The sequence below is a fragment of the Pteropus medius genome, unplaced genomic scaffold, assembly GCF_902729225.1.
Source record: "Pteropus medius unplaced genomic scaffold, Ma_sr-lr_union100, whole genome shotgun sequence".
Lineage (NCBI taxonomy): Eukaryota > Metazoa > Chordata > Mammalia > Chiroptera > Pteropodidae > Pteropus > Pteropus medius.
In genome coordinates, this window is record NW_024352947.1 from 3,878,572 (window position 1) to 3,893,427 (window position 14,856).

The 14,856-nt window shown below is 46.5% G+C and overlaps 1 protein-coding gene across 1 annotated transcript in view; it reads left to right on the forward strand.

Moving 5' to 3' along the window:
* RYR2 (ryanodine receptor 2) overlaps positions 1 to 14,856 on the forward strand; it is a 535,670-nt gene that overhangs the window by 335,346 nt on the left and 185,468 nt on the right. The window contains exons 27-31 of the mRNA XM_039850351.1: positions 1,871 to 2,079; positions 3,795 to 3,969; positions 12,074 to 12,282; positions 12,787 to 13,139; positions 14,675 to 14,789. Of these exons, the coding sequence (XP_039706285.1) occupies positions 1,871 to 2,079; positions 3,795 to 3,969; positions 12,074 to 12,282; positions 12,787 to 13,139; positions 14,675 to 14,789 (1,061 nt within the window). The remainder of the gene's footprint in view (positions 1 to 1,870; positions 2,080 to 3,794; positions 3,970 to 12,073; positions 12,283 to 12,786; positions 13,140 to 14,674; positions 14,790 to 14,856) is intronic.

The following is a 14,856-nucleotide window of genomic DNA, read 5'->3' on the forward strand; positions in this document are numbered from 1 at the left end:
CCAATTCTTAAAAGGAGAGCAGGTGCGAGCTAATTCTTAGCCCTGTCACACACTTTGTGCCAGCTACTCGGAGTGCAGAGAACTCAGCGTGAGGCCGCTCCCCGCTTCTGCCATTCGTTAGCTGGGCGACTGTGGTCTAATCGCTTCTTTTTCCTTCTCTTTATCTAACCCTGACCCCAGCTGACTGACCGTATCCTTTGAGGTGTCAGTTCGGTGGACCCCGTTCTCCTCCCCTGTGACTTCCTGGAGCTCCCATTCTCCTGGCTGTCCAGGCCCCAGGTTCTAAGGTCTGAGGTTTCACACCCCTGGCTCACTCAACTCACGCGCATCTTCTACAGATGGCGCCCCTACAGATGTCACCCCTACAGATGTCACCACCCCTACCTGGAATCACTCCTACAGATGTCACCCCCTACAGATGTCACCCCTACAGATGTCACCCTTACAGATGTCACCCCTACAGAGGCCCTACGGATGAAATGCTGCTGGCTGCAAGGTCACTTTGCAGATGATACTTCTGCAGATGTGCTTGTACGGATGCTTCTGGAGGCCCTACGGATGTGGCCCTGCAGATGTGCTTCACAGATGTCACTTCCCGGATGTCGCACTTGCAGATGTGCCCCCTGCACCAGAGCCCCTGGATGTGGCCCCGCTTGCGGATGTATTTTCACAGATAATGGCCTTTTGCAGATGTCTTACTACCGGATGTCACACGCACATACAGATGTTCTTTGCAGATGTCACTTGCCTTGCGGATGTCGCCCCTGGGTGCTGCTCATACGGGGTGTCGCCCTTGCCCACCGAATGTCCTTTTCTGGGCATGGCCCCCTTCTGGATGTGGCATCTACAGGGGTATCGCCTCCTGCACCGGATGTCTCTCCTCTGCGGATGTCGCCCCCTGCAGATGTCGCTCTACAGTGTCTGCCCCTACAGATGTGCCTCCTGCAGATGTCGCCCCTACGGATGTCACCCCTACGGATGTCTTGCTCTACGGATATACTTCTGAGATTTGTATGCCTCCCTACTGATTAATGCCCCTACGGAGATAATGGCCCCACACTGCAGATGTCACTACAGATGTCACTTCTGAATGTCACTTACTACAGATGTGCCCTTACAGGAGTGTCATGTTTCCTGCAGATGTCACTTCAGATGTCACTTGCCACCGGGTGTCATTTCCTGAAGGTCTTTACAGGGTGCTTTACAGGTAAGCCTCACAGAGGAATCACTCCTGCAGTCACCCCTACAGAGGTCACCCCTTACAGATGTCACCCCTACCGATGTCACCTCCTACAGGTGTCACCTCCCTTTGCCGCACCTGATCCTGGCGTCAGACGGAAACGTTTTGTCTTTCTCCCAAATCTCTGAAACAGCGCGTGTGCGTGTGTATGTGTGTGTGTGTGCGTGTGCACGCGTGTGTGTCGCTACAGAGAAGGCCGGGATGGGGGCCCTCGCGGCTAGCCGGGCAGTCCCTGGGTGGTCGCCCGCCCCGCAGTTTGAGCCTTTTCTCTCCTGGTCACTTCCCGGCCACTCCCCGACCCCCCCTCCTGCCTGCGACGCCCGCTGAGTCCTACGCAGACGACATGTCTGTCACCCTCGTCTGTCACCCTCTGTCTCCCGTCCACGCCCCCCGCGGTGGTCTCATCCTCCCCACCGACCCGCCCGGGCGCGCAGGCGATGCTGCACAGCGGCGGTCCCCTGTCCCCTCCCGGCCAGGGGCTCGCGAGGCCGCCCGTCCCCGCAGCCGCGTGCGCCCCGACGCGACCCGGCGCCGTGGCACTGTCGCCGCGGGGCGAATGCCCGAGGCCCCGACGCCCCGACGCCCAGTCTCCGCGCGCCGCCCTGGTCACCTCGCGCCTTGAACCCGCAGCTGCGCGCGCCGCGGCGGCCGGCCGCACCGGGGAGAGGTTCCGCATCTTCCGCGCCGAGAGGACGTACGCGGTGCGCGCCGGGCGCTGGTACTTCGAGTTCGAGGCCGTCACCGCCGGGGACATGCGTGTGGGCTGGAGCAGGCCGGGCTGTCAGCCGGACCAGGAGCTGGGCTCGGACGAGCGCGCCTTCGCCTTCGACGGCCTCAAGGTGAGCGCGCCCCGCGCTGCGCCCCGCGCTGCGCCCCGCGCTGCGCCCCGCGCTGCGCCCCGCGCTGCGCCCCGCGCTGCGCCCCGCGCTGCGCCCCGCGCTCCCGGCGTGTCGCGTGGGCACCTCCCAGGGCGCCAACTTGGAAACACAGTTCCTCGGAAAACACTGTTTCCTCACCCCCCAAAGGCAGTGAAATCGTTACCCTCGTCTGTCAGAGGGCTAAAAAATACCCATACTAATGAAAAATGCGTACACTTTGACACAGCGATCCCATGGAAGAAATTTATCCTCGAGCAATAATTGATGACAGGTACACACCTTTAATAACTGCAGGAATACCTAAGGCGATGTGGTTTAGAACCACAAAAAGGTTTCATTTCCAACATTGTTAGAAATGTTCGTGTCTTTAGCTGGGGGGAAGCTGGTCAGGTGCTATTTTTTTTACTTATTTATACATTATTAACAAGTACTTAAAGGATTATTTTATCTGTATAAAATTTAAATATTAAAAAAATGTACATATAAACATAGCCACGATAGAATAATAGTCATTTTTGGTTGATAAAATTATAGATATCTTATTCTTTTATTTTTATTCTCGTTTTCTTCAGTGAATTTGTATTCCTTTTCATATTAGGGAAAATTTTTTAATTAGATAAAGAAAATTAGAGTTAGCGATCGTGGTGATTTGACAGCGGGGTACTTGGGCATACACATGTGGGAAGCATTTCTAGGCTAGAAATTAGTCCTGTGTCCTCTGGGACGACTGACCCACTTTATTCTGAAACATCACATTTCCTTCATCCTGTTTTTTATTTCAGATGGAAAAATTTAACAACTTTTAAATATTTTTTAAATAAATTTTCTGAAAAGTACACTGGATTATACTTGAGAAGAATCCTGTCATTGTTTTGCATTGGTGACTATATCCTGTTACATACTATTCACAATAAAGTTGATGCTTAAGGGGAAAGTTAAAAGATTACCTGACAAAATAATTAATATAACTAACTTTATACCTATAAATCAGTAGCATATACTAGAGGTTCAAAAGTCACATTTCTCAAACTAGGTTTCAAATGTATTCATAATATGAGGTTTCACCTGTTTACAGAACAGTGTTGGCATGTAGACTCAATCTTTAGCTTGTTATTTCAGCAAACAGAATATTTTTAGGTTCGATTTGAAGCTTTTTCTTTTCTTGGTTTTATTGTCGTACTGAAACACTTCTCAATTTCTATTTTGTTGAAGTATTAATGAAGTTAGTTCTAAGAAATGGAATTATATTTTGAAATAGAAGAAAATTAGAATGTCGTTTTCAGTGATAATTCGCATCTTGATTCTCTGCTCATAATGCTTTGTATTTTGAGAAGTGGAGAAAAACAGTCCATATCCTGGGAAGCATTTATTGTAGGGAGAAAAATACATTTCTAAAGACATACAGTTTTTCTTTTAATAGAAAGTATGTGGAGTAGACTCAAAATCACGAAATAGCATTTGTATTTTTCTCCAGTCAGTAACGTACAAAGTTAATGTAGGACTTAGAATTCCCAGACACCCCCTCTCGTGGGGCCCCGCAGCGGATGGGTGTGCTGGCTGGGGTTCTTCCTTTCGCCGCTTTGGGTAATGGGAGGGGCTGCTGTGAGTCCTGCACACAGTCGTGGGGGGTGTAGTTCTTCTGTCTTTCTCTGTGACCAATGACTCTCCTGTCCTAGGCCCAGCGATGGCACCAGGGCAATGAGCACTATGGCCGCTCTTGGCAAGCCGGCGACGTTGTGGGGTGTATGGTTGACATGACAGAGCACACCATGATGTTCACGCTGAATGGTGAAATCCTCCTCGATGATTCGGGCTCAGAACTGGCATTCAAGGACTTTGACACCGGCGATGGTAAGTGCTGTGTCCAGGCTGGCGGCCTAGTGAGGCTGCACCGGAGCCTCGTAAGCGGAGATGCAGCTGGAGGTCGCGTGCATGCCACACAGCTTTTTCCATCAGACAGCCCTGAAATTGTTAATAGAAGCGCTATCTATATTACTGAGCTAGGATTTCAATAAGGTAGAAATGGCTTTTATGAGCATGAGAAGAAAATAAATGGCAGGCAAAAAGATCATTTTCCGCAAATGTTAAATTTTCATTTAGAACTTCCCTGTTTAATCAGCTGCTTATAGCTCCTTTTTATTCATTCATTTGGCAAAAATGTGACGAGAACTTCCATGTATCAGGCCCTCTGCTGGATGCTGAGAGGACAAAGATGAATAAAGCGTTGTCCTGTCTTTACGTAGATTACGGTGTACCGGGGAAGCCAGCACTTGTACACTTTCTGTTCAGTGGAGAAATTCTAAAACAAAGAAACGCAGAAAGTGCTACGGAAGCGCAGTGCACGGCAGACAGCTCTGCCGTGGCCCCTGAGATGGCCTTGCTCAGAGCCGTAGCAGATGAAAACCCTTTGAGAAGCAAAAGAGAAGGCATCTGCCCCTCAGAACTGCACTTCCAGTGAGGTGGGCACTGGCCACGTGGGGTTATTTCAATGTACATTAATTTAAATAAAGTTAAAAAATGAGTTTCTTAGTGGCACTCGCTACATTTTAAGTGCTCAGTGCAAGGCTCTGGCTAGTGGTGCAGCACAGGTGTGCTGGGCAGCACAGGTGTAGCACACTCACGCCCTCCTGGGAAGTTCTGACAGTGTCGCTCTAGGGCATAGAAACAGGACAGTATTTAACAAAATACTACGTACACATCTCATTTCGGAATGAGCTAACGCATTTTTCACAGAATGGCTCTTAGACATAGTGTAGCCTTCGGATATATATAGTCTTGGATTTTTGTACACCTCGATCGGTACTTTTACTATTCTATAAACTTGCCACCAATCTTCAAAAAGTTAGCGAGCTCATTATTTGCATTAAGGTCTACATTCCTTTATTCAGCAAGCTTCTGAGCAGGTGTGACCATCATTTCCCAACTCGGCTTTCAAAATTAAAAGGAATTTTGCATTGTTACAATTTAATTTCTGTTTTTACACCTGTGTCTCTGGGTGGTGAAACCGACACTCTAACCCCCATCATTTTATCCCTCTCGCCGGCGTTGTCCTCAGGAGCATTAGCATGTCAGGAGGGAGGTGGGAGGGGCTCTGTGTTTTCTGTCTGTACTGGCCAATACTATATCCTGTATATGACCCGAGATTTCATTTTTTTAACTGGTGGTTATTTAAAAATGTTTGCATACTGTGCTATTCTTCTTCGGAAGTCAAAAACCGGAAATGCCTGTGTAAGTTCTGTTTGTCTATACCACAAACATTCACAAAACGATGTTAGAATGATGACAGTTGGAATACCCGTCTGTGCTACCTACGATGACAAATGCCAGTGCTGCAGAGTGCTGCAGAGATCCGTCACCGTGGCAGCGACGTGGTGAGTCTGAGTGGCACGGTCGTGTAAACAGCTTTGTTTTTTGACTCTCAGAGTAAAATCAAGTGGCTTTTAAAATTAAAAAAAAATGACTCGAAACTTACCCTGAACATCTATCTTAGAGTTAACGCAGCGTTCTGGGGAGTCGTCTGGAGATGATGCGGTTGACACTGTCTGGCCACTGGCCGTGTTGGGGAAGCGTCCTTTCTTGAAGGCAGGTTATATGTTTTATGGAGCCATGATAATTACTATTAACTTTTAGGGGTCGATCATGACTCAAAATTTTCGCTACGGAAAGAGTTTGTCCATACATGTGATACTCGAGTACTTTTGGGGGTGGAGTTTTTCCTTTCCCTCCCAATTAACTTTCACAGCTTCCCAAACAACAAGGAACTCAGTGGAATGTCTCTGGGTACAGCTAATGGGAGGCCCTGAGATGGGCTCCTGAGCCCACCAACACTGAGCGAGCCCCCGAGACATCTAGGGCCGAAAGGAGCAAGTTTCGAAAACCATTAATTTAGGTGAACAGATTTTTTAGCATAGGAACATGCTGTGGTTGCTGAAGTCCTAAAAATGTTTCCTAATTGCTCTGTTTTCAAATTGTTCTTGTATCCAGCTCATCTTCATAGCTGTGCTGTGCTTGATTTGGCATTTTTTAAACCATCTTTATAATTCCTTTTTATTGCTACAGAGACGGTCAGCTCAGAGATATACACACTGGCTATTAAAGGATCCCAAAGAACTGTGTGGTAAGATGGATGGGAAAAAATCTGTATCTAAAAATACATACATCTGCATATGAATGTGTATGTACACACATACACATACGCACACACACGCATACAGATATACACACTCACACTGTAGACCTCTGATCAGCTTGGTAGAAAACACGACTAAACATTTGACATCTCTGTCCTTTGTATAGTTTGCACAACTGAAATGATATCTTGAGCAATGTAAGTTGTTCCTGGATACCATCAAAAAGAAAATCACACAGTCTTTAAAAGTTGGGGTCATCACTTAAATCCAGGTGGAGCTACAGGCATTCAGTTAGTTCCAGGCGAGGACAGGGTTTGCGTAAGCATGCGGGTGTAGCTTTCCTGAAAGGCTACAGACCTCTTCTCCAACGAGGGACTGCACCATCCCCTGGTGACCACAGACCTGACCTTAACGCTCAGGTGTTAACCGGACAAATGGCAAACTGCTGAGACACGCTGGCCTTTGGTAAGAGGAGCGAGACTGACCAGGAAGTACGTGGTCAAGATCAAGAGCGTTCTCTGAGCTCTGGAGGGGAGCTTTCAGGGCTTCGAGGCTCTTCTATGCGGCAGATTTTTTTTTAGGATTCTCCCTCCCTGTTGTGGTATTTTTTTTTTTTTTTAAATCTCTTCAGTGTATCTTGGATAAACACACACACACACACACACACACACACACACACACACACCCCAGATTAATTGAATCTTCTCACCTTTAAAAGATGCTTCTGGCTGTTGCATCAACAAAGCAGCAGCGCTGGGCGCGTGCGGAAGCGGGCCCTGGCGAGCTGACAACATTCACCGGCAGGGCTGGGGAGAGCCCAGGAAACTCTGCTGTGGGCAGAATCTCCGATGGCCTCTCCGATGGCCACCGCGGGCGCCTGGCCTTGTGTGACCCTCTCTGCCTGAGTGTGAGCGGAACCTGGGACTGTGGTGGGTAGAGCCCTTAGGATTAGGGTACCCGCCGCTAGACCCTGAGCTCATCGTTAAAGATTATCCATGTGGGCCCTGGGATGGGATTGGCCGTTCCTGAAGGCAGAGAGAGCCCAAGCGCGAGGTTCAGTCCTCTGCTGCACTTGACAGCAGACTGCCGGGGCGAGGGGAGAGCCCCGTGGCCGGGCTCCGCCGACAGCCGCGGGAGCTGCGGGCAGCCCCTGGCAATGTGCTTACGCGTCGTCTGGCACAAAGGAAGTCACCCATCAGTGTTACCCTTCCTTACTCTTAGTCAAATTCTTCAGATTTACGTTTCAGCATAATATTGGCCATTTTTATCTGCTTTTGGCCATTTGGTTTGGGTCGTAAGTGTGGATTCCTATCTGTATTTCAGAAATTTCAAAGTCCGACACCGTGCGTTCTTAGGAAGAGCTGGTGTGCTTGCGATCAGGTTTCTCTTCATCGTAGCCCACCGCAGACCTCACGTCCGCTTCACGCCCGCACATCCTGCGGCTGCCTGTTTCTTTGCCGGACTTGCATGCTCGTCACACACCCCGCTGCTCCGGGTCAGGGAGGCTCACGAACAGAGACAGTCGAACTTGCTGAAGCATCTGACTTCTGTTGGAGGAGGCAGTTCAGCCACAAGTTGCAACTGCTGTTTTAATAGATATATAGCTGGTGAGGATGAGTCTGACTCAGGCCCAGCAACCGACTCGTGAACTAATTCACCCTTCCCTCGGACAGCATCGGGCTTCGTTATTTGCAGGGTGTCAGTTAAGGTAACCGGAATAGAAGATTGAGGACACAAAGGAAGTTAGGACCAAAATTTTACGTGTGCTGAGCTGTGTGCATGAATTTATGGAAATCTGTCTTATTGTGTTGAACACTAGTGTTAAACCTACTTCATGCTAAGAAGCAGTTGAATCTCAATTACCGGGTTTTGCGGTGGAGCAGTTTTTCAGAGTGACATAATTTATCAACCCATCGTGTTTAATTTTGGGCAAACATTCAGGCACTCTTAAAAGCATTTCTCATTTCCTGACATTATTGTACGTATATGGGTTACTCTTTATTTATTTACTTATTATCTGTCTTCCCTCCACAGAGGTAAGTTCTAGAAAGTCTGGGATTCTTTTTGGTTCTGTTCATGGCTGTGTCCGCAGTGCCGAGACTGCTGTTTGGCACATGGTGGGTACTCATTAGCTATCTGCTGAATGGGGGACAACACTGAATAGTAGCGTAGAGCCCAACCCGGCCTGCCCCCCGCTTTTGTAAATAAAGTTTTATTGGAACGCAGCCATGTTCATTTATTTACAGACGGTCCCTGGCTTCTCTTGTGCTACAGCTCAGGCTTGGATAGTTTTGACGGAGACCGAGGGGTCCGTGAAGCCTGAAGTCTCTGCTCTCTGGTCGTTTACAGCTCTGGCTGGCCTGGGATTCTTTTCTGGCGGTGAGAGCGAGTGATTTGAGAGAAGACTTTGGTTTCCTCGCCCGGAACCTAACAGTGATTTCTATCGGATGGTTGTCAGTGTTCGCTAGGGTGGCGCTAGGTCGAGCATCAGGGACACACTGGGTGACGCGAGCTCCGCCGGGGGTGCTTGTGCTGTGGACGTTTGATCCGCCGGCACCTTTACTGCAGGACCCTTTTCTAGGTCCTAGGCAGGCAGAAGCGACGGAGCCTGGTCCTCTGCCACAGAGCCTAGTCCTCTGCTACCTGTCGTTTGTCTCCACTATCTGTCGTCTCCGATGCCTGCCATCTAGTCGTTCCTGCTGTGTGTGTGCTAAGTTTTAAACATAGATTTTAGAAATATTGGTCGTTTTATTATCATAGCGTACATTAAAACTGCATCTTCAGAAGTCAGAATATGATTTAATTTTTAAGTTCTATGTCATTTAAATGAAAAAGAAAACACATATACTAAATTATACTTATAGATGTACTTTCACAAAGGATGTTCCTTTAAAGAGGAGCAAAATAATAAAGCAATAAAAGAACCATCTGCAAGTGTATAACTGCCATAAACTAGTGAAAAATTACCTCTATCGATCACGAAAGTAATAATTCATAAACATTTGGAAAATACAGAAGAGAATAATGAAAAGTTACAAATAATAATATTTGTAAAAATAGTTACAAGTAATATCTCTCTCTCACTACCTAGAGAGAAACTCGACTTCTAATGAATTTTTCTCATTTAAAAAATTGAGATGTTAAAATAATTTTCTATTGCCACCTTTGAAACTTAATCTTAGAAGTGCTGTCCCAAGGCATAGAAAGATTTTAAACATAACTTTTGATTTTTTTTTCACAAATTATATATTTTGAGCAATATCAGCCTCTCAGAAAAGGGCAAGAAGGGTGCAGGGAACACCTGTGCACCTTCTCCAGCTTCGCCGCGTAAGTTCTCTCTCTCTCTGCAGCTTAACCTTGGTGAGTCCTACACGTGATTTTTAATGACTGCACTTATTTAATCTTGTGTCCGTATCATAACTAACGATTCTCTTATTATGGAGATTTAGTGTCTTTTACCATTTCTCCCCGCTTTAAACCTAGTTTAGTGAGCATATGTATGGGGGAGATATTATAGAAGAAAATATTAAAACTTAGAGAATTTAAGTAACTTACCAAAGGTCAGATTAGCAAGCTTTCTGGATCTGAACCCACCACTCACCGGTGCTGAGGACTTGAACTTCAGCAACTTGAGGAACATGCCGTTTCGATCAGTTTATAACCACATCATTTAAACACTTCTTTATGAAAACGATGTAAACATATCCCGTTTTATTGAGTTAGCATTTTATTTTTACAAAGGCTGTCACTTGTTTTCGTAATAAAATATATAGTCATTGGAGAAATTTTGTTAAATTGAGAGACATAAAAAATCATTCCATCAAATCATTTTTGACAAAGACCTTCATTTAGTTTTCCCATCTTTTAAAATAAACCATATCTTATATTTTTCTTTATCGAGTAATATTTACTGTGAATATTTTTCTATTACTGGCGAACCTTTGAAAATCAGATTTTCAAAGACTAAGTAGTGTTCCTTCTTATTCAAAAACGTGTATTTATTGTCAAAAGATTATTCTGTGATTGTAAACATAGCCATAGTGAACGGGTTAGGACATTAATCTTTGTGCACAATGCTAGTCACCTTCTAAATGAAAGTATTTCAAACATACAGAAAAGTTATTATTAATATGACAGATTCCCAAAGATCTACTGCACAGATATTTATGAGTATCCAGTAGCTTCACTTAAAGGGTAGGAATTCTTTCTTCAGATAAAGTGGCGAGAAACAAATGTTCACCATCTGAGAAGCTGCTTCCACCTCGGGCCCCCAGCCTATGTCCAATGGAGGTTAGATTCGCCAGTGTGTGGAAATGTAGTTCAAGCTTTCTCAGATCTGTTGTATTTATCCAGTTCCTTTTCTTTGATTCTTTGGGGGACAGTTGTCTAGAACAATAACTTCGTATTTGGTTACTTTCTCAAGAGCTGTCGCAGCTGCAGACACAGCTGTGGTTTTTTAAAATTTTAACTAGAAACTCATTCTTCACACTTCCTTGACCACAGCTGGCCGTGTCCTTTCTGGTTGATAGCGCTGTTACGTGACCATTTATTTGAATATATATATCGATGAATACAAACTGGGTAGATTCATTATGAGTCATTGGAAGTAATTTCTATCATCTTGTGCTATTATTGTATTACTTTATTGCCACTAATTTCAACCGGGGAAGAAGTCTGAATCATAACGGTGGAAAATTATTAGGTTACTCTGAGGATCCACTGCTCTTTTGATCTAGAAATTAGGTCTTCTCATGTGTAGTCTGCATCCCAATACTGAGCTTTTTTATTGTGCTGATTACTGGAACATTTGTATAAAATATTACAGAAAGAAATGAAGAGTATATAAGCACCCCCCCCGAAAAAAAATTGCCGTCTCGTCCCCTTGCGAAAGACTATTAATTCGAAAGAACTCGAAGAAACAATCGACAGGATTAATGTAGTTTCCCCTTTTATTCAGTAGTGAAAAGATTTACTAACCCTGCCAAACTTTCGATGAGCTTATGAAATACTTCATTTTCCCCCTTATCCCCATTGCTTTTGCCTTCGATTTAGTGTCCCGTGTCCTTTAACTCGCCCTTCGATTCCGAGTCTCGGTTCCTTAGGGCAGACGGATGCCGCCCTGCTTCACGCACAGCGGTTGCGATCTCGGAAGGAACGACGAGGCGTTTCAGCAGGATGTCAGCGACTGCGTCCGGATGTTGATTTATGCGTGCGGTTTTTTTCATGCTTAGACCTGCTGTGCCCCAGGAAAAAAAGGCAAAATTCTCTTTAAAGATCGATATCAGCTATGAGTGGATGAAACCTATAAAATGTTGACTCCGATCCCATTTTCTCTGAGTTACGTGTAAAGAGTTCCGTAGCTCAGACTGTGTTTGGCGTTAGTGCATTTCAAGCTTCTTAGCGGGGTGGGGGAGGAACACACTTTGGCATTTATCTCTTTCTGGCTTTACTTCTGTAAGAGCCACGTGCACTCCTGAGTTGGGGGGGGGGATGTGGGATGGGCAGCTCTTTCTACAATTGTGCACCCTAAGACCCTGGCGGGCTGGGGGCTGCTTAGCAGTTATCTCATTTCTCAGCAAAAGTCCAAGGTGAAGAAGGGACTTCTCTAGGGGCTGCATTTAGTAAATTATGAGGCTGAGGTCAAATACTGGTCTTCTAACCCTCGCATCTGATACTTACTGTTGGCTCTCTCTCTTTCACTGCTGTCTTCACCTTAGGGTGACGTCTCACAACCGTGAGAGTTCTGGGCCTGTGCTTTTGGTAATTCCGTGCTCACAGGATCTCGCGCTGATGGTACTGAAGAATTTGATTTTCTTTTCTTCCAGGATTTATACCTGTGTGCAGCCTCGGGGTGGCTCAAGTGGGCAGGATGAACTTCGGAAAGGACGTGAGCACCTTGAAATATTTCACCATCTGTGGCTTGCAGGAGGGCTACGAACCATTCGCCGTTAACACAAACAGGGACATTACCATGTGGCTGAGCAAGCGGCTGCCTCAGTTTCTCCAAGTTCCATCAAATCATGAACATATCGAGGTTTGCTTTTTCTTTAAATGTCAGACCATGAATGAATGAATGAATGAATGAATGAATGTCAGACCATTGCCAAAAACTAGGAGTGGGAGATGTTTACACATGGGAGTTCTGTTTGGAAAATTATTGTCACTTAAAACGGTGGCCCCTGTGTGTTACATAGGAGTCGAATCTAAGCATAGGATCAGCCTCTGCTTTTAAATGCTTTCTGAGTAGCTGACTAGACTGCTTAGTAATTATTAATTCTCTTTTCATATGGGCAGTGTTGGGCTCAGTCTGAATACACACGATTTTAACTTGAATCTCCCAGGCTGTCTTCTGGGTTAGACGCAGAACTATGTGTGTGTCTGTAACAAGGTGCCCCCTGCGTTCAACCATCTCACCTCTAAATTATGGCACAAGTGGCCATGTTTGGGGTTTTACGGGCGCGATGCCCGTTTGTGAGCTTCAGGTCCAGGGAACTGACGACGATGCTTAGAATTGAACGGTTGCTTCATCGTTTGCTAGGTGACCAGGATAGACGGCACCGTGGACAGTTCCCCGTGCTTAAGGGTCACGCAGAAGTCCTTCGGCTCTCAGAACAGCAGCACGGACATCACGTTCTACCGCCTGAGCATGCCCATCGAGTGCGCCGAGGTCTTCTCCAGGACGGCGGCCGGGGGGCTGCCCAGTGCCGGCCTCTTTGGGCCCAAGAACGATTTAGAGGATTATGATGCGGATTCTGACTTCGAGGTTCTGATGAAGACAGCTCACGGGCATCTGGTGCCTGATCGAGTCGACAGAGACAAAGAAGCTACGAAGCCAGAGTTTAATAACCACAAAGATTATGCTCAGGAGAAGCCTTCTCGCCTGAAACAAAGGTCACTGATGCATGCGGGGTGACTTGAGTGCGGGTGCTCACGTGGGAGGGTGACGGCGGCAGGACGGGGTGCTGCTCAGGGTTCCTTCCTCTTCGTCCTTCTTTATGCACAAAGGATTCCACAGGGGAAAATAAAGCAACCTGTTTGTCATCTAATTTGTTCTCACACGCATAATCTATCCCAGGAGTTACTTTTTATGCATTTTTTTATAGTAGTAAAAAATGCATAACATAAAATTTACCATCTGAACCACTTTTAAGTGTCCTTAAAATTTTTAAGCATACGGCACAGTTAAGTGGCCACCAGCGTTAGGGGTGTTAACACGGTCGTGCGTCCATCTTCGGAACTTTTTCATCTTGCAACACTGAAACTGTCCCCTTTAAACAACCCTTCCTTCTCCCTCCCCCAGGCCCTGGTAACCACCCTTCTGCTTCCTGTCTCTCTGAGTTTGACTCCTCTCGTACCTCTTACAAGTGGAATTATACATTATTTGTCTTTTTTTTTTTTGCAACTGACATGTTACTTAGTGGCATGTCCTCAAGGTTCGAATATGTAGCAGCCTGTGTCAGGCCGAGTACTGTCCCGTTGTGTGTATGGACCACATTTTGGATGTGGTCTTGGATGTTGTGAGTAGTGCTGCTGTGGGCACGGCTGTGCGTACACCTTCCCGAGGCCCAGCTTCGGGGTATTGTGGTTGTGTACCCGGGAATCGGGTTGCTGGCAGTCCCACTTTCAAGTTTTTGAGGAACTCTCATATTTTTTCACCGCAGTTGCCCCGTTTCATAATCTCACCACCACCGTACGAGGGTTCCGAGTTCTTCACATCCTTGTTAACTCTCACTGCTCTCTGTTGTTTTAATAGTAGCCATTCCGCCCGGCGCCAAGTGATCGCTCACGATGGTTTGATTCGCATTTCCCTGATCATCAGTGCTAGCGAGCACCTTTTTCACATGCTTACTGGTCACTTTTAGATCATCTTTGGAAAAATGTCTTTTTAAAGTCTTTGCCCGGTTTTGGATCGGATTATTAGCTTTTTTTGTTGTTGAGTTGAGGGGTTCTTTATATATTCTGGATATCAGTCCCTTATCAGATATAGTGCTTTGCAAGTATTTTCTTCCAAAAGTTAGTTTTTGAAGATGTCTGTATTTACATTCATGGTTGAAAATTAAACATTATTTTCTCTAAATAGTGTTTTTTATGGGCAAGAAGGCAGCTTATTTTAGCATTCTTCCTTTCACCCGGTCTGAATCTCCAGCCCGGCATGATTGGTACCCTGGGCTAGGTGGTTATTTGCTGTGAGAGTCGGCCCTGCGCATCAAAAGATGTTTAGCAGCACCCTTGGCCTCCACCCACTGGAAGCCAGCGCCGCCCCATCCAGCCGTGACAGCCCAGAATATCTCCAGAAGTCGCCAGATGTCCCCTGGGGAGTAAAATCACCCCGGTGGGAACCGCTCTCCTAAGCTGATTGTAGGCTCATGTTCGAGGCAGGCAGGACTTTCGGTCTTGCTAACTCCTAGTCCTGGAACATCTTTCAGGTTTTTGCTGAGGAGAACGAAGCCAGATTACAGCACAAGCCACTCCGCGAGGCTCACGGAGGACGTCCTCGCGGGGGACCGGGACGACCACGACTGCCTGATGCAGACGTCCACGGTAGGCGGGCGTTCTGCCCTTTATTTCCGTTTGTCTCCTGTTGTGCGTCGCATTTCCCAGAGTTCAG